Source organism: Barbatula barbatula (assembly GCF_947034865.1).
Source record: "Barbatula barbatula genome assembly, chromosome: 5".
Taxonomy (NCBI): domain Eukaryota; kingdom Metazoa; phylum Chordata; class Actinopteri; order Cypriniformes; family Nemacheilidae; genus Barbatula; species Barbatula barbatula.
The window spans coordinates 15,860,852-15,880,581 of NC_136769.1; the positions used below are offsets into that span (position 1 = coordinate 15,860,852).

Here is a 19,730-nt window from a genome sequence, read left to right on the forward strand (position 1 = left end):
TTCTGTGCTATTTGAAGTAGTGGTGCCCCACTCAGCTTTGGATGTGATGTAGTCGGTAGATGTTGCTGTTGAGACAATGTAATACAGCATCACAGAGGTATTGCGCACGCCTCTGACAGGCAGTGGGGTGTGTGTATGTGACTACCTCGACCCACAGCCCATAGCCCGAATAACATTAGGAGGAAAATGGACGGAGTGGGTTCATTTGGCGCTGGCAGAGCCGGGGCTGCGTTCGACCCTTTTGCCTTTATTCAACAGCCGCAGACCATCCTTAGAATATTATCATGGGTAAGAGCTTTGGTTTATATTTAAATGATCATCTCGACCAAAAGCAGACAGTGTCTGTCATCAATTTCAGAAATCATACTAATGTCTTACGCATTGGCCAATTAAAAAGGTCATTGCAGAATATTGCGCTTATAAAAGCTCTGTGTTCGCTATAATTCGGAATGCTTTGTTAAACCCCAAGCTATTATTTTGTCGTTTTGGTTCAAATATTGACGTATTGATATAGTGTCGTGCTTGCCTATAAGGACGAGCTCACTCGTGTGATTCTTCTATAGGCTATAAGAACAACGTAAATGTATCGATATGCAAACGTTATTCTAGTTGCGTTTAGCGAAATGACGTTTCGTGGATTTTATGGGGCAATTCGTTTCTGTAAGCATAAGCATACACCCTATCCTGTTTGTTTCATATTATAAACGTCACGAGACATATATATCTTTATTTTAATAAGGATGCAATTAAAACATCGATGCTGATGTCATGGATGATGCGCGAACGTTAACTATTATGCAATAACCTTTTTCAGTAAGTAATTCGTAGTTTGTCTCAAAACCAAGTGAGCTGTCTATCTAGACAGCATTCTCGAAGATCATGCTTAAACGGTGGTCAACAGTGTTGTCTAGATAGACAGCCTCGTATTGAGACAGTCCTCGACTGCTTCTGTATGACCCGTTCCTCGATTTTGATTGGTTGTTACATTACTACACTCATACACTGTTACTTCCATTTGCTTTTATTTGCATCAGACAAAATGCATCACGTGGGCCATAGCTGAAATATGCTAGGGCAATATTATTATAATGTCAAATGTTTTTATTTATCGATTAAAATAGATTTCAAATGCACAAACAGCTAAATGGCTCGGTTTGACCTATACATTAAGGATTACAGTAAACATTTTCTATGTAGAGTACATTAGTGTCCATCATGTCTTGCATTTAGTTTGTTATAAAGTTGCTCTTATGTCTGAATAATAGTCAAAATTTTCATTATGAGAATCGCGGTAAATTGCATTGAAAAATAACACAATAACAACATGGTCTTGTCTTCACTACAGATCTTCTCAATAGTGGTTTTTGGATCCATTATAAATGAAGGCTATGTCAACCAAGGCAGTGAGAGGCTCTATTGTGTTTTCAACAAAAACAACAATGCCTGCAACTATGGAACCACCATAGGGCTTATAGCCTTTTTAGCCTGTATTTTCTTCATTATTCTTGACATGAAGTTCCAGCAGATCAGCAGCATTAAAGACAGGAAGAAAGCAGTCATGCTGGACATTGGATTTTCAGGTATATAAAAACTGATCTTGTGCATGCGTTTCCAGGTTATCAATAATTCAGGTTTAGCAGCGCACCACGATTTCCATAGAAGTACTATATTGCCTTTTGGCTCATAATACAATTTTGTATACTTCTGTTAATACAATGGCAGGATAAGGATGGAGTTGCCATATAATTAGGGTCCATTTAACAAAGGTCATTTTTAAACAGAGGAAAGTCTAGCATCCAGTGTAATTATACTAATTATGGAAATGTGTTTTGTCAATATAACTCATATTGTTATTGGGGAATATAAATGTATCGTGATTACAGGTTTCTGGGCTTTTTTGTGGTTTGTCGGCTTCTGTTTCTTGACCAACCAATGGCAGCGCACCACTCCAGATGAGCTTCCCTTAAACCAGGGAGCGGATGCCGCCAGGGCTGCTATTACCTTTTCCTTCTTCTCCATCTTTACCTGGGTAAAACACAAACATGGCACCTATACATAAATACAATTTATAAGAAAGCTTCGTAAGAAATGACAATCAATTTCAGTACATAGTCAGTTGTTACATTATGTCCTATCTAATTGACATGGCCTTGCTCTACATACCGCCTTCAGCCCGCTGGGGATTTGGGAACATATAATAGAAGCACTTCACTGTCTTTGGCTGTGAGAACCGTGTTAGTGGTTTGTGCTGATGTGGAAAATATTAGGTTCCTTCCTACAGTTACAAAACAGAGCAACAGTGAATCGTGTCTGTATTTACTGTGACTCATTTGTAGTTACGTTATTTGTTACAAACGATTGTTTACATAAATATATATATATGAATGTTAAATAGATGGAATATAATCAAGAACTGCAAATTATGATGATGATAAGAGACCAGGCCCTATCTACATGAAATGGGAAAGACTCATATCTTTAATATCACAAGGGGAAATATTTCAACCAATCTGACATCAACTGTACTATATATTTTGTTTCTTATGTTCACATTGCCCTAAAAATTACATACTTAGCATTTGATGATTGGCTGTTTTTTACTGGAAGGCAGGACTTCTGTCGCTAGAGCAGCCGAATTGAACATTGCATTTCTTCTCATTTATTTCTGTTTTGTTTTTAATAATTCGTTACATTTATATACCGCTTTTCTGGGTACTTAACGCGCATAACATCAAAGGGGGGAGTCTCGTCAACCACCACCAATGTGCAGCATCCACCTGGATGATGCGATGGCAGCCATATTGCGCCAAAACGCCCACCACATACCAGTTTTTTTCCACATGTATAATTCAAATGTTTGTTTAACATTTTGAGTCGGTTCTAAATGTACTACTATTTTTACTTTTTGCAAAAATTAAAACAGAAAGTACTTCAGGACCAGTGTTGTTGAAATACTTATGCTTTTTATTTCAGGCTGGCTTGACTGTAAGAGCCGTGCAGAAGTACATGCTAGGAACCGACATGAATCTTTTCACCACAGAACACGTTGACGGCAACCCACCCGTCCAGCCCTACCCCACTGTCCCGAGCACCGAGCCCAACGACACATACCAGAGCCCACCCTTCACTGAAAACCTGGACTCCACTGCCCCAACCTACCAGGTGCCAATTTACTAGAGCGGTGCCAAGCCGAGTCCATGTGCAATGTCAGAATCAGTGTAGATGGTTGGCACTGGTCAAACTGAAGTGGTGTGACAATGTTCATAGGTAGTACTGTTCTGTGAACTTCTGTACAAGAATATGTTGATTGTGATTTCACTTTTGTTTGGAATATTACATGTTAATTTATCAGGTGGAATTAAACTGATTGAGGGGTATCAGTTTTAGTGTTGTTCAATTGAAATGGAAAACAGTTTGTTTGCATGTTATACTTAAAGGCGGGCGTACACGGTGCGATTTTTGCTGTCGTACGAGTTCGCATGCGATTTTTTTCAATCGTGTGGAAATCGTGTATGCTCGTATGGTCGCGGCTCGTATCAAGTGCGAGGAATTACGATCCGAGCAGAGTGCCTTACGAGCACTTCCCGACCTCCCGAACATTTTTAAACATGTCTAAAAAGTTCGTGAGCTATCGGTTTGAATTCGTGACATGTGTGCGGTTGAACGAGCCGATTTGTTGATCTATCTGAAGTTGACCAATCACGAACTAGGAAACCACAGAAGAAGATAGACAAAGATGGCAGCTCCACAGCGAATGTGGACTATTGAAAAAGAGGATAAACTCGCCGAACTCTGGCAGGAACAGCGAGCGCTGTATGATGTTTCCAGCAGCGTGTACCATGACAGGGTCATCCGTGATGATATTTTACAGCGGATTTAAACATATAACAAAAGGCCTGAAGGCAGTTTTTTGCATCATGCTGACTCTGCATCACTTTTCTCCCACAATACAATATGTAGGCTATTCCATATCAAACATTTGGCCTGTAAAAACAGTATGTATACAATTATTATACCTAGACTATCCAGCAATAACATTTGTTCAAAAAATATATAAAAACGACGTTGCTATATGCACAAACTTGCGTGACACGCTATGGTTATATACTTTGCTATATCTTCCACGACCACATCAAAGCATGCGCACACAGATACACGGCTGTTTTTGAAGAACTGAAAGTCCATGCTTTTCTCTGCTCTTCAGCCAAACTCTTTGCCATGCCCTTCTTTTTCTTTTCTTTTTTATTCTTTCGCAAGCCATTGCTGCCACAAAAAAAGCAAATCTTCCTCTGACTCCATGTTTTTGGCGCGGAACTTTGTGCGATTGCTTCGGAAATCGGCAGGTCGTAAAATCGTGTCGTATATCACCTCGTCCGTATGATTTTCAGATAAACTCACTCGTGACGTGTGCGTGGACATACGATCTTCCGACCATCAGAATTCGCACCGTGTACGCCCGCCTTAAGAGAGCTATAAAGTGCGATGAAACACAAACAATAACATATATTTAGTTTCCAGGGTGTTGGGTACTGACTCCTGAGTAAAGTATAAATGGAATCAATAACCTTAAGCAAGTTCTGCTTATATTTCTTATAATGTTCTCCTACTAAAAGCTGCCAAAACCGTCTGACTTAAGTGAGGTGTCTCCTAAGTTGTTTGAGTTCTGTTGTAGATAAGTGTCTCTAATGGGTATCTTGGTGTAAAAAAAAAGAGTTAAACATGTTGAATCAGTATTTGATTTATTAATGGCACTAAATGTGTTTTGTCTAGGTGTCAAGACTGTATACAGGCAGATTATTTTCGGTGGACTTTTGTAGTTTAGGACGTGTGAAAACTTCTGACCATAAAACTAACAAGGTTAAATGTGTCCCACAAAAAAAATATTTTAAAGTCACCAATGTCAATGTATGTGTTGTCATTATGATATCGATAAACACAGATCTAATCAAACGTTTATTGATGTGATCAGCAAGTATACAAGTTTTGACAATACCAAACTCGGGAAGCATTAATGTGCGAAAATATATATGCCAGTGGTCTGCAAAATGATGTGTTTTGGACACTATGAAACCCTTCAACCAGTTGGCTGTTGTTTTAAAAAAAAGCTGTTTGGTGACCATCATCAGTGCTTCGTCTGACATGTGGTTGAATCTTGGTAATGTTTCTGTATTCGGAGATACACAAAATGAAGTACTTCCATTCATGTAAATGGAGTGTGTTTGTTAAAGTTGTCAGGGTCTTGTGTTTCCTGTTCCTAACACTGCACTCCTCATGAAAACGCCTCATGGACAAACTTTACTGGAGAAATCGAGGCATGTTTTGCCGGTTCAAAATTTGCACCCCTAAAGAAGCATTACAGATGGGGAACAAGCTGAAATTAAAAGTTCAATGCCTTATATAGTTATAAGGGACGAAGTGCAAAATTTGCACCAGTAAAAGTGCTTCCGAGGCCTTGTCCACGACTCTTTTTAAATGCATCATAAATTTGACAAATATAACCCATTCTGTGAGTGAGAGTTGTACACAAACGATTTGTTGTTGTCAATCAAATTGTCTTCAGACTGCAGTTGTCAAACATTATGAAAATAAAGGGACACGTGTTTCATGAGTGAATCATTCTGTAATCTGGATCTTGAATGACTTTGTCATACATCAACGTAGTTACATCTTTGTTGCTGAAAACCACGCGATTTAATGGTCTTGACTTTCTTTTTTCATTTCTCTCACTGATCTATTCCAGTGTTTAGTTCAATTTGAACACCAAAAAAGAAATCCAAAAATTTAAATATAACGTAAAACAAGCTAAATATATTTTACTTTGGCATCTAAGAAGCAAATGTTTAAAAAAACATTTAGAGGTTGTGTTACCTGCATTTGTTATAAAGACATGCCACCTCAGTTTAATAACTATAGGGGCATGGTCGAATTATTAGTTTCTGAAGAGACAAAAGAAAAAAGAAAGCGACCTTACTGAAGTGCACATCTATGGCAGTGTAAAGATTAAGTTACATGCACAATGTATAACCATAGTATTGGGTGTGAAAACAAATCACAGCACTATCCAACAGTAGCTTGATCCCCATTAGAATGTGCCCATATTTTGGCATAATTAAAAGCAGGTGAAATTCACTGACTTGTCCTTCTTGCACTGAAGTGTAACAGGTAAATACAAACAGTAGATCACACCTTCAAGATTCAGGTTTCACTTCAGACAATCATATGTGCCCTAAAGAGTGTCGAGTACATTTTGTTCCCTGGATTGATCGTTTAATTCCAAAGCATTTAAGCAAAGACATTCAAAAACGACAGTTGACATTGATCGCTGTACCTTACTTATTTATAGAAAATATCTATATATTAACCATTTATTTTATGTACTGCAAATTATGTTGTAAACAGCAAAAATGCGTTTTGAAATAAATACGTTATTTTTCCAAAGGCAGCCAATCTGACAAAATGTAAAAAAACAAATGAGCATGCTAACAGCATTAGAAAAACCTGAAGAAAGAAAGTCAACGAAGGATTGGTTCTATACAGGTATTAAAGGAATTCACGTTATAACTCAATCGTTCAAGTAGATTAAACTCTGCTCCCTCCAGAGCAGTTACAGTCCTACTAGCACTCCTAAAAGTACAGGATCACAATCTTTTCCCTTCAAAACAGGTTCACTTCAAAATGTCCAACTTAACAAGAACAATTCACATCAGCGCTGCTCCTCATCTGTTAACCCTGGCGAGACACCAGATCCTGTGTGAGCTGTACATGTACGTTTATGGACGCTAACTGATAATTTTGCTTATGGCCTGTAGAGAGGGGAAGTCGTCATCGCCGTTGTGCAGGGTCTTGTGGGTGTTGAAGTCTTTCAAAGCTAGAACCTGCTTGCAGGTGGGACACACTTGGCAGTCCAGCTCCTGGCTAATGCTGGTGTTGCCTGTCTGCCAGGCTTTCTTTTTGTTTTTCTTGGGCTTCGAGCTTTGCTGCTGTTTCTCGAGGGATTTAAAGTCTCCGTGGGCAGTGAGAAGCTCCTGTTGCTTACGAGTGTCTGGAAGCAGAACCAGCAACTCATTGAAGACCCTGTTGAAATTCTCCCCCAGCAGTTCCTGGCAGCTTTTGTAGTACTGGACTGCAGGCAATATACCCTGATCAAGAGGAGACAGAGTTTCTTCAATAAAAGATATACATTTCAGGTTAACATTCTGAATCAAAAAAATTAAAGACACAGTTCACAAAACTTGGAATGTCATTAGATTTCTAGTAAATTGTTTATTTTTATTTTTGGATAAACCGTCCCATTGACAAAACCCTAAAAACTGTTCAAAACGGTATAGCAGATCACATTTCATAGTTACCTGTCTAAATTGGCCTGAATAGTTTTTAAATTCGTTGAACTTGGTTTCATTGTTTTGAAGGAAATTTTTAATAGACTGAATGAGGTCCATGTTCCTCTGCTGGAAATTTTCAGGAATGAGGTAAGATCCAATAGCAGGAGTGGACCTAAAAATAACAGAAGTAATGTAATTAAATCACTTTACTTTTTTCAAGTTACAGGTCACTTAACAAAGCCATATGGAGTGACGGAGCATGAAATGAAGGGAGTTGTAGTAATCTTCCTCATCTGACTCTCAAATCATGTTCATGACGACCAATGCAAAATGTTAGAACGTCAAAATTTGTATGTCACGTGCCAATGAATCAAACCCACCTGTGATTTATACAACATACATGATTTCATTGACATATGATGGAATAAAGTGGGTGTAACAGTGGTTAGAAACTGAGAATTTCTTTGGATTCATATATTGTTGGAAATATTTTAGATGATGCCAGCACACAAGTGAACAAAATAACACTGCCAATGATTTTAGATATTGAATGCAATCCTCATCGCACACCTATAGGTATTCGATAGGTGCATAGGGGGGAAAAAAGACCTATAACAGTCAAAAATCTAAGAAACAAAAAGAAAATGCCACACACTGCCAATACTTTCAAAAGTATAAAAAAACCAGTAATTTATACACAATGTTTCGGTCTTATGGCCTTTGTTTCTTAGATATTTTATGCAAAAATATTTATATTGTGCCCTTGATATACATAACACATTAGCAGAGGGACACATAAATCTGCCAAACTATCAAACCAAATAGCCTTTTTTTATGAAAACGCAAGCATACGTTAAAGGAACAGTTCACCCACCCTTACTCACCCTCAGTGCAAATTTATTTGTTCTGTTGAACAGAAAGGAAGATATTTGAAAGAATGTCAGTAACCAAACAGATCTCAATCCTATTTACTACCATGGTACGGAGTCAATGGGGAATGAGATCTGTTAGGTCACTGACATTTATCCAAATATCTTCCTTTGTGTTCAGCAGAATTAAGAAATGTACACAGGTTTGGAACAATCTAAGGGTGAGTAAATAATGACAGATTTTTCTTTTTTGGGTGAACTGTTCTTTTAAGCCAATAAGCATTATTTCATATTATTTTACTGGAGACCATTTCTGATTCCTTGTGTCACTCACTCAAAACTCGAGTCAAAGACTTTCATGAATTGCTGCTCAACACAAATAAAATAGTCAGTATTTCTAATGCAGGTATACACTTCAAACTTTACACCAAGAGCACATTACTTTGAGTCTGGGATAGGGGTGTAACAGTACACGTATTCGTACCGAACCAACACAAGGAAAATACCAAACTAAGTCATCATTCCGATCCCTTATTCCCTTCGAAGGGCAGAGTCCTTGGAGTTTAGACTTTGGAGTGAACAGGGCATTTGCGTGCCATTATGTAGATGGTTGCTGTTTTAATGGCATAATTTAAACATAAAACGGTTTTCAAATAAACATACATTTTAAAAAGTTTTTAAAAGATGCTATATAATATATAAACACATATATATATATATATATATATATAAAACTTAAAAAAATATAAAATGTATGTTTATTTGCATAGAGTTTTATGTTTAAGTTATTACATTTAAAAAAGCGACATCTGCTGACGAACACAATGCTTCGTTGTTGCGGGAACATGCCAGCTGAAGATAATCAGAAAATTACGTTGCTCCATTTTCCAAATGCATTCCAAACGTATACTTAATGGCACACAAATGCCCTGTTCACTCCAGTCTAAACTCCAAGGGAGTAGGGCATAGGAATGCTGAATATATTTGTAATGTTAACTGTGACGGTTCGGTAAAAATACATGTACCGTTACACCCCTAATCTGGGATGTGCAAACATATATTATTGCCTTTTATTATTGTAAAGACTCATGCAATAAAACTGTATCATACTTACATGTTATACTATTAGTATGCACTACATATATTCATATACTTTTAAGCATGTCTGATCCAATTCTGGTCTCCCACTGAATAACATGTGCAACTGAACCTAAAACCTTTAACAGGGCACTACAAATTTTCCAACCTGTTAACAGCAGACACAGTAGGCTCCACCACATTACTATTGAGTGCGATGCCAGTGAATCCTGGGGGAGGTTTGCTGACCACAGGCACGAGTCCGGGAGGAGGAGCCAGCACACTCGAAGTGCTCTTCAAGGGAAATGCACTTTTAAAGCCTAGAAAACATAAGGCAGCATTTTGTTGTGAAAATTGACATCACCAAGGTGATGCTCATGTAAAAATAGGAATCATCTTACCAGGTGGAGGTTTCTTTGAGGTAAGTGCTGGAAAATCTTCTTCCATGGGTGGAGGGACTTCATCAGTTACCGGCTGCTTTATGGGGGAAGGAATATTTTCAGGAAATGAGGTAAAGGATAGTGCTTCCGTTGGCTTCTCTGTATGTCCATTCATGAATGAGTTTGTTTTGGAGGTTGTAGGACCTTTGGTGAGACTCATATCTGGTCGTTTCGTCTGAGGGACATTTTCTTTGTGAGCTATTTTGGACACTGACTCCGGAGTATGCGAGGGAGTACCAGAAGTTGATAAGTTTGCCTGTTTTTTCTTCTTACTGGTTTTGGGATTTGGTTGAGATGAGCCAACTTTAACCGTTAACAATGTGGAGATGTCGAGCATGGTAGGAACTGCTCGAATCTCCTGGGCCGTTTTACGGTTCATTGAATCCTCTTCATCGGATGATGATGGACATCTAAGTTTAGGTGGAGCTTTGTTGGTTTCTGCAGGCGTGAGCTTCTTTTTACGTCGAGATGAGTTAGTGAGGCTCTGAGGGAAACTCCCACTGGGGGGCGGGTCACTGGCAGATAATATGGAGGAAGAGACTGCAGAGGTTTGTTTGGTTGGCAGAACCACAGGTTTATTGGGAACAGGTTTACCTCCAGCCTGAGACCATGCCGACGCTGCGCTGGACTGAGGCTTGAGTGGTTTGATCTTGGAGACCAGTGCAGGGAAGTCTTCCTCTTGGAAGGACGAGTGTTTTCTGGGTTGACCTGTGTATGCAGGCGTCATTGGAGAGGAAACTAGCGTACCAGACAGGCTTGGAAAATCATCTTCCTTCAGCGAGACAGGAGTTGGTTTAATTGCACTGCAAAAGCAGTGAAACATTAGTGAAGTAAAATCATTTAAACACTTTATTTTTTTAAATTAATTGAGTGAAGAAACACACCTCGCTACTAGAGGTGCAGCTGCTCCCAAAAGCGGGAAGTCCACACCAGCCAGAGAGGAAGTACTTTTCATTGATCGTGCTGAAATACATTTAAATACACAACTTTATCTCTGTAATTCATAAATAAAGATCACAATACACCATATTCCCAGTTGGCTTACCTTGCATTTCATTAGGTGGTTTGGTTACACTCCTAGTGCTTCTCAACTCATCCAATTCAATTTTTTCTTCTTTGCGTGGCTTGTTGTTTCTGTCTTGGACACGACTTCTCTCCTCCTGGCTACGGGTGACCAGTGAAGCTCTTAAAGCAGTGGCCACTTCCCTGTCCTCTTCCTCTCTGCATACAAACCCTTTCCATAAGTTGTTCCATAAGCTCAACAATAACAACATTAGCACACAGCTGATGATCAAATCCTACCGATTATATCTCCAGCTTCGTACGTTCTGCGGTCCGCCTGGGGCTCGCCCTCTTCCTGGCCTCTGTCTGTTGAACCGGTCCACTTCCTCGTAGTCTTCAACACCACCCAGACCTTGAAACGATAAAAGGACTGTTTCACATGCAGTCAACATCTATTTCGGTCATGTCATTTCGACAAGCAAATTCTGCTTTACCCTCATTCCTGCGCTGCTGTCTGGATGCATAGGTGAATTGTATGTCTATCTGGCGATTTTGCCGCGCCTCAGCCCTGCTTTTACTGTGGGCAGCTGCTTTGTGAGCTTTATAGTCAATCTCAGTGCGGAAAGCGTGAGTGAACTGCTCGTTGCTGCAGCGGCCCTCCTCACACAGATAATGGCTCTCTCTGAAGTGCTCACTGAGATACTGGTAGTCACTGTAAGCAACACAACCCAACTTTCAGAACTACAGAAAACAGAACGCTGTGCTGATAATGCTTGCGGACCAGAAGTGATTTTCTACCTGTAGTACTCCTGAGCGCCATCCGCATCACAGAAATGGCAAAAGTAGTGATCACGCCGAAGGTGCTTCAGGAGCTCATCATTGTCAAGATACCGATCGTCGCAGAATTTACACAGGGGATGCCCACGATGCGAGGTGTCATCCGGGTCCCCTTGTGTTCGATGACGGGCCAGGTCTTTTCGATTGTACCACTTTCGCTCATACGAGAATATCTGCACGTAGAGAAATAAATAATTCATTGAATGCAATGATGTGCGAATAAAAATGTCAAAAGAATGCACACTACCTTAAGGTGCTTGGCACATAACTTGCAGCAGAAGAGCTCATGTTGTTTGCGCAAATGTTGCTCCAACTCTTCAAATTTAGAAAACACCTTCGATTCTGGGCATTGGGGACATTCATGTGACAAAATCTTCCTGCATTTGTAATGGAAAATTAATTATTATTTCAGAGGAAATGAATAAAACTGACATAAAGCTTAAATATCTTCATTTCTCAGCCCTAAGTACCTGAACTGCGCATAGATCTGTCCATCCCCAAAGTGTATGTCATATTTCTTCTCGCACTGATACTGATGAATGTTTAGAGCAGTAAAGGGAACCAGTTTCTTAATAAAGACCACCTGAAAGAAAAGAAAGACAATAACTCACATATTACTTACGCCCAGAAAAGACATCTGCATAGACTTTTGAGTTGACAGTACACAGTAAAGCACACAGGGCTGTATAAATCATGTAAATAATGTTGATATAAGGGTGTTACCAAGCTGTATATCCTATTAATAACTAATGAGTTAAAATGTAAAAATGATGTCACGCCTGTCATTCGTTATCTCGAGCTGATTACATAAGGGCACACTTTTGCTGACTGTAATGTAATTAAATCATGTTTTGTTCACAAAGGACACATTAATCCCAACACGTAGACCAAAACCAAACTAAAGGACGTGGCCAAGAAATGAACCTGTTGTCGTTGGAAACGTCACGCAATGAATCACTGCTGTCAGACTAAACTCGTATTCACGTCTAAGCTGCTAACTAACCGAACAATTATAAAGTCAACTTAATAAAAAGACACATGGTGGCTACCTAAACTTCAACCAATATTCCGTCTACGCTACCATTTTAAGTCAACATTATGGCGACACTATAACGGAAGTCATATAAAATAAACGTAGAGAAAAGCCGAGGCCTGCGCCGAGTGTTGGAAGAGAGGCGGCGGCACCTTGTCAAGTTGTTCCCGGCAGACGGCGCAGTAGCTCTGCTCGCACAGCACCCGCATCTTGGTGGAACAGCGGTAACACACCGGGTGATCGCATTTCCCCACCGCGAATAGATCGAGGTCCTGGCAGCACAGCACACACGTGCTCTCTATGTCTTTCTTCGGGGTGGATTCCATGACGTTAAAAGGCACTGGTTGCGTGTGGTGTTTCCGTTTTCTCTGTTAAATCCGTGTGGATTTGGAAGGGCTGTAAACGACAGTACGGGCAGTGAGGCCGGGTGAAGCGCGCTCCTGTTTACGTAATCGCTCGGCGCAAGGCATTGTGGGTATTAAGTGGCGCACGGCGTACGCGAAGAGCTTTTATTATGGTATGGGAGACTTTTATGGCGGTTACTGGAGTAATTTAAATTGGAGTAAAACTATTTTCATTTGTTGTATGAACTTAAAATATATACACAAATTAATGATACTTACTATTCATTAACAGGAAATGATATATAACACATACAAATATACATTTACATTACATTCAGTCATTTAGCAGACGCATTCATCCAAAGCGATTTACAGATGAGGAAACATTGGAAGCAATAATAACAAAATAGGCAATTTTTGGAAAAAAAAGGAAAGGGAAGCGAATTAGGATAAACTTAGGATAAATATAAATTGTATCTCGTTCACTGGCTGATTTTAAATTACATTAAAGTTTGGTCTTTAATGTTATCACTTAAATTATTCGTTGACCATCAAAGTTACATATTTAAAGTTTTTTTCCTGTGAATTTTTTTCCTGCCTTAAAATAGCTTAAATATGTAACTGCTTGATTGCTTGTTCCGGACATTATATAATGGCAAAAAGTGTCAAACATATCCCTTGGGCTCACTCAATATAGTTACTAATAATCACTTAGAAAGAACAATAATTAGAAATAAATGTGCCAATTTTCAACACTGTAAAATTATTGCAGATTAAACAAGAATATAGAATAATAATGTCTCTATTAGGGCATTATGGCAAGCCGTTTCGACATATAATACTCCTTGTTGTACTGTACGAATAATCTCTAATTCAGTTTCGACTAGTCACAATTATATTTTAAGATATCTAATTTGTGCCTGCCCGAATCTGCTGTTGTGTGACGTGACACTTAATTTACTTAGCTCCTCCCCCACACCAGAGCCAAAGCCACTAGAAGGGAAGCCGGTGCAAGCTTTAGCCAGAAAAGCGCAATGGCTAATGCTATCACTAGCACCTTGGCTTCATCGGAACACAGCAAAGGTGTGTTTTTTAATTTTTTTTAGTTTTTTTAAGTGGATGTCAATGGGTTAATGGGTTACGCTTTCCCCAGTTGGAAGTGTTACAGACCCTTCCTTCTCACTAAAATAAGGAAGAACAACTTATCTATGCCAGAGTCCCTCCTTATTCCTAGTGCTAACCGCTAACAAGAGTCGAATAAAGTACTTTAGGGATTATTAAATAATATATGGATGCAGTCATGTGGTAAAAGGTGCCCAGCATCCATGTGACATTTTAATTACAGTCATGTTACAAAAGGGAACAAACCATTTGAAATGTTCAATAAAGACAAAGATCAGCAAACGTCTTGTTTTATTGTAAGAGACATGAGACATCTTTTATTTAAAGAAGATTACATAAAAGTTTAACATTCATTGATGGCATTTATTAGTACGTTTCGTTATGCATACTGTATTGTGTTGTTTGTTGATGCAGGTTAAGTCGTGTCTTTAGGTAGTTACACACAAGGTGGGAGTATATATCGTATTATATTATGATCAATGATGGTGATGTTCAGCTGTGTTCAGTGATGAACGCCAGTGAATTAAAATATAAACAAATGAATGGTTCCTTTGCTTTTGAAAGAACAAGTGTACAGTAACATTATATTGTAAAGTTTACATTTAGGCATTTGGCAGACGCTTTTATCCAAAGCGACTTACATTGCATTATCCTATACATTTATACATAGGTATCTGCAATCCCCTGGGATCAACCTGCGTTGTTAACGCAATGCTCTTACTACAGGAAAGCCAATGTTATGTTAAATAAAAGATACATGGAGCAGTATAATAGACATTTGTTATACAATAATCTATTCTGTATTGATTATTTATCATGTCTTTATTCACACAGTTTAAGATCCAATAATGGCTTGCTTAAAATGACTTAGATTAGAGTGCAGAAGTTATTGTCCTTCCATGTCTTCAATGCGTATTTGGACTCGGGTTATGCTACGCTGATAATCTTTAGATGCCGGTCTGAAATCTTTCAGAGCCCTATCGTACTCTTCAATGGCATTCTCAAGCCGATCACGCTCAGCTCTGCCTGTGAAGTATGAAATAATCAAATTAATCCCAACGAATGGTACTAGCCCAGTTACAATCCCGGCTAAACTCGTTACAATAACTCCACACAATATTGATATGCCTGTCAGAATTGTTCCGTTGGAAATTAGCCAACTAACGACAGCAATAGATCCAATCGCTGCAAGACTACAAACTCCACGAACAGCCTTTGCTATCGTGTTATAATGGTTTACACAGACAGACAGATTCATTTTTTTCAGCTCTTCATACAAGGTAGGTTCCAGCTCCTCCTTCAGCTTCTTGTCGATCTTCTCCACCGCAGCCTGGATCTCATGTATGCGTTCAATAAATACATCACAGTTCTCTTTAACCGTAGCACTCTTGTTCAGATGGATTTTACTGAAATGCAATTTTAGGTGCTTCCTAAGAATGTCAATGAGTTCGTTGGTGGCATCGAAGTTGTCTTGCATCAGTTCTAGAAGCTCTTGACTTTTGCGGATAACCTTCTCCCTTCTTTCAGGGTTTCCAGGGAATAAAACATCACCGAAAGACATTTTTCTTTATATAAACAAAAGAAAGAAAGAGAGAGAATCATATAAATTATTAAGCACTGATGAAAGTGAATCTCATAATAATGACTACTAAAACATATAAATAAAATACATTTCAGTACATGCAGTAAAGCGACAAAATGTATATGTCTATGTTCCGTAATGTTCTGATATTTATATGTTAAAGCCGAACTATAGAACTTTTGCTCACGGCTCCCATGTGCTTGATAAGCGCTATTGTCTGTTGCCAGTATCGTAAATAGTGTCGCTATATAAGGTAGTCTCAAAATACCATTATCGCCTTCTACTTTTTGTCTGTTTTGTCAGACCAGCCCAACAGGATTTTTTTCACTTTTATCATAATCTCTAGTAGGCCTGTAACAGATCTGTTATTTCCAACATCATTAAATTATAGTTATACAAAAACATGAATATATAAAATGTTATATGAATCAGTTAAGGAGTAGTTTTAACTCACCTTATTCTCAAGATAGTCAGAGCTGTACGTTGTGCTGTCTGTGTGTGATACAGTTCTCGGTCTCTAACACACTGCTGATGTTGATTCCTTCAGCTGAAGAGTTTACTGGAAAAATTGAAACAATGTCACCTTTATAGTTCTCTACAATACTTTCATTATGATGTACCCCCTAAGAGAAGGGAGGGGACATCTCCATCCTCATAGTCTGCATTACATTTACATTTAGTAATTTAGCAGACGCTTTTATCCAAAGCGACTTACAGATGAGGAAACATTGGAAGCAATTATGACAACATAGGCAACAAAATACATAAGTGCATCAAACTAACCCATTAAAGCCTAGCACAGTATACAAAGCTAAGAATAGTGAGGTTAGTAAGTGTTTTTTTATTTATTTTTTATTTTATGTTTTATTATGAAGAAGGAAAGGGAAGAGAATTAGGAAAAATTAATCAGCGACGTGTTGACGGAAGAGATGAGTTTTTAGGCGTTTTTTAAAGATGGCAACCGAGACTGCTGATCTTGTAGCAGAGGTTTGATTGTGCAAGCAGGAATTCCAGCCAGAAGCGCATTGCAGTAATTCAGTTTGGACAAGAGCCTGGACTAGTACTTGCGTAGAGTGCTCCGATAGGAAAGGTCTAATTTTCCTAATGTTGTAGAGGATGAATCTACAGGACCGGGTGGTGCCGGCAACATGGGAAGTTGCCAAGTTGCATGGGAAGAAGTAGTTGCATTAAAGGTCTCATTCCCCACGATTGTTAGCTGCCTTGAGTTTTTAAGTTGAATCATATTGACTGTTCAAGCTATGCGTGTGTGTGTGCAAATGTAATACATAAAAAGACTGAGAAAAGCCTTTACAACAGTGTTTCCCGAATCCAGTATATTTATATAAAACACCTGATCCGATTCATCAGCCACCTTCCACAAATTAAGTCAGTCTCCCTAAACTAAATTTTGGGATGTTTTTAGAACAACATTTTTTTTAGCTGGAATATAGTTTAATGTTTTTTTTATGCAACACTGATAATAATATGACCACTGCCCATAACTTGTAGAGACTTAATGGAGCACTCAGTTTCTTGTAGAGTCTGAAGAGTTAAATCATGTTTTGAATTGAAATCAGGTTTCAATTGTGTTAAAATGTTTATTTTCCTCATATTTTGTGTTACATTTTATAAGAACTATGCAAAATTGAACATTTCTTCAATCTCACAGTTGATTAGCTATAGTTTATGAAGAGCTCATTGTCAAACTCATCTTGATAATGCCATTCTTCTGTTAGACTGTCTCACAGGTTAAAAATAAGGTTGAATCCCTTTCAGGTGTTACATGTAAGTACACAATAATAATAATAATAACAACGTGGGTCAACCAAGCCATGCTAAATTTTCCTTAGTCTGTGGTGTAAAAAGATTGCATTAGCAACCAAAGGAAAAATGCTTCAGCAAAACTAATCGCAAAACATGGTCAGGTCAAATGGTCTGAATAGAGCGCATGGCATGCCAAAACAAACACTGCCTTGCCTCTCTCACACTGAACACTGTCACGATCCTGCCACAAGACTAAGAAAACAAAGAGCAGGATCATGACATGGATCAGCAGAGCTAATGAAACAATTGCTTCCGCGTGGAGTTTCAGGGTGTTTTCTTATGTGTATGAAATGAAATGACACTTTAATGTATATAGAAATTGTAAAAGAGCTATGCGTTGAGTATTACAGATCTCAGAGTGCATTTAGTTCACACCAATTTTGATTCATTCGTGTAAAGTATTTACTGGACTGGAAACTGCTACAACACGTTTTTATTCCACATTACAACTTCCAATGCTGTGCAAACTACATGCTGTTGGTACGTTTACTTTTAATCGTGCAAGATCTTCTGTCACATATTGACATGTATAGCTCCAAGTCCAAAAAAAGAGATTTCACACATTTACAATTCAAGTTACATTTTCTTTTTATAGGTATGGTGTAATACTTTAGACAAAACACAGGTACAACAGAAAAACACAAGTTGGTAGTAAACTTCTATGTTTTGTTTTTAGTTTCATGCTTCATTTTATCGCTATCTCTCTTTAACTGTCTTTATAATTCTGCCCTAGATCTTTTCAGATAAAATGGTGACATAGGCTTCCACTCTGCTTAGAATGGAATAGTAGGAGTCACAGGGTGTTCTCAGAATAGAGAGGAGATCATTCACTAACAGGACGGCTTCATCAAGGGTCTCCTGCTGGTTCTGTGGTCCAAGTTTAGTTATTATTTTACTGCTCTGCTTTAGATCTCCCAGAACAAAATATGGAGAAGACTTAGATTTAAGCTGTTCAATTGGAGGCATTACACTTTCTAGATTACTTTTTGCTAGATGAATAGTGACTAGAGGACAATAGAGATTCCCCAAAAGACCCATGGTGTTCTCATGCAGTTCCTTTATCACTTTAGCTCTGTCTTTCAGTGACGCCACAGAGAAAGCAATCTTGTCATAAAGAACAGGGTCACTTTTCTTACACTTTTTGTCCTGCTTTTCACAAACATCAATGATCTGGTACATGACCTCTCTGACCCTGGCACAGTTCTGTTCAATACTTTCATTTTCATTTGGTAAGACTGCAGGAATGATGTTTTGTTCCATGTGAGTATTGAGGATCTCCAACAGCCTGTTAGTGATGTCGAAGTATTTGTACACATAGTGGTGGAGGGACTGGGTAGATCTTATAATTTCTTCTTTCTTACTTTCTTCTTCCCTGTTTGAGACCCAACCCTTCATTCTGTTGAATGGTTCTGTTGATCAAGAGAAAAGCAGATTATTAAGGCAAACTATTAACTTTTACTATGAAACTATTAACTATCATTACTATCGTTTATAGTTCTTGTGTTCTTAAAAACGGTGTTGTAAGGATTTAAATTGTTCTTTCAGTTAAAGTGACTAAATATATTTTCACAAATCTTTGGTAAAATCTGAAATAAAAATACTGCAGTAAAATCAGAAAGGCAAATTACTGCTTGTTAAGATTAGATTGTTGATCTTAATATCATCATAAACTGGAATGCAGGACAAACCTTTCTGAAAAATTGTCAAAGATTGGTTGGAGGGAGTTTGAACCTCTTGACTTTGGGAGACAACATTATCCCTTTCCGAATTTCCAGAAAAGATATCAAGTGAAGACATTCTTAAAAAAAGAAGTAATATTATTTCACAGATGGCGATGAGACAAAACCATTTCAGATCAGTTTTGTAATAGTCCACCAACAAATACTAATTCAGATTCAGATTGCGGTCCATAGAGGATTATTTTGCCAACTGACATGGCAACTCAATCTGTACATGTAGAACAATGACACAATCATTAAAGCAAGCGTGATATTTCATGTTTAAGCAATAATAGAAAATGCTAAATATCAGTGAAGACATAGTTTTTTCTCACCTGGGTTTATGCTCTGGATTTGAAGACTGTCTGAGTTGTAGTTTGTGCTGTTGTGTGAGGGATACAGATCTCAGTCTCTAACACGCTGTTGATTCATTCAGCAGAACTGGAGAGAGAGTGAAACTGTCAACCCTTTTATATTCCTTTGTGATACTTTCACTTTCATTATGACGCATCCGTGTAAACAGCTGACTAAAACTCCTCTTATCTAGAGGGAGGGGCGCC

The 19,730-nt window shown here is 38.4% G+C and overlaps 2 protein-coding genes and 1 long non-coding RNA gene across 3 annotated transcripts; 1 reads left to right on the forward strand and 2 right to left on the reverse strand.

Annotated features, from left to right (window-relative positions):
* Positions 1–48: 48 nt before the first annotated feature.
* syngr3a (synaptogyrin 3a) lies at positions 49–5,629 on the forward strand. Its single transcript, XM_079456648.1, has 5 exons — positions 49–288; positions 1,346–1,580; positions 1,884–2,029; positions 2,974–3,437; positions 4,467–5,629. The coding sequence occupies exons 1-4, from the start codon at positions 187–189 to the stop codon at positions 3,175–3,177; spliced, it is 687 nt and encodes a 228-aa protein (XP_079312774.1). The 5' UTR covers positions 49–186; the 3' UTR covers positions 3,178–3,437; positions 4,467–5,629.
* Positions 4,942–13,085, reverse strand: znf598 (zinc finger protein 598). Its single transcript, XM_079456647.1, has 12 exons — positions 12,733–13,085; positions 12,018–12,130; positions 11,795–11,924; positions 11,509–11,720; positions 11,205–11,422; positions 11,011–11,122; positions 10,754–10,929; positions 10,593–10,671; positions 9,670–10,511; positions 9,438–9,588; positions 7,350–7,494; positions 4,942–7,139 (listed from the first exon to the last, which is right to left on the reverse strand). The coding sequence occupies exons 1-12, from the start codon at positions 12,904–12,906 to the stop codon at positions 6,780–6,782; spliced, it is 2,712 nt and encodes a 903-aa protein (XP_079312773.1). The 5' UTR covers positions 12,907–13,085; the 3' UTR covers positions 4,942–6,779.
* Positions 13,086–17,209: 4,124 nt separating this feature from the next.
* LOC306894340 lies at positions 17,210–19,674 on the reverse strand. Its single transcript, XR_013786682.1, has 3 exons — positions 19,506–19,674; positions 19,141–19,250; positions 17,210–18,861 (listed from the first exon to the last, which is right to left on the reverse strand). It is a non-coding gene; the product is annotated as an uncharacterized lncRNA (long non-coding RNA).
* Between the last annotated feature and the right edge of the window lie 56 nt (positions 19,675–19,730).

Coding starts and splice junctions, on each gene's coding strand:
- syngr3a (XM_079456648.1), top strand. CDS start 187: ATGGACGGAGTGGGTTCATTTGGCGCTGGCAGAGCCGGGGCTGCGTTC. Junction 1,581..1,883: donor GCTGGACATTGGATTTTCAG/GTATATAAAAAC, acceptor TCGTGATTACAG/GTTTCTGGGCTTTTTTGTGG. Junction 2,030..2,973: donor TCTTCTCCATCTTTACCTGG/GTAAAACACAAA, acceptor TTTTTATTTCAG/GCTGGCTTGACTGTAAGAGC.
- znf598 (XM_079456647.1), bottom strand. CDS start 12,906: ATGGAATCCACCCCGAAGAAAGACATAGAGAGCACGTGTGTGCTGTGC. Junction 11,721..11,794: donor TATGTGCCAAGCACCTTAAG/GTAGTGTGCATT, acceptor CTCTACGTGCAG/ATATTCTCGTATGAGCGAAA. Junction 11,123..11,204: donor ACAGCAGCGCAGGAATGAGG/GTAAAGCAGAAT, acceptor TATCGTTTCAAG/GTCTGGGTGGTGTTGAAGAC.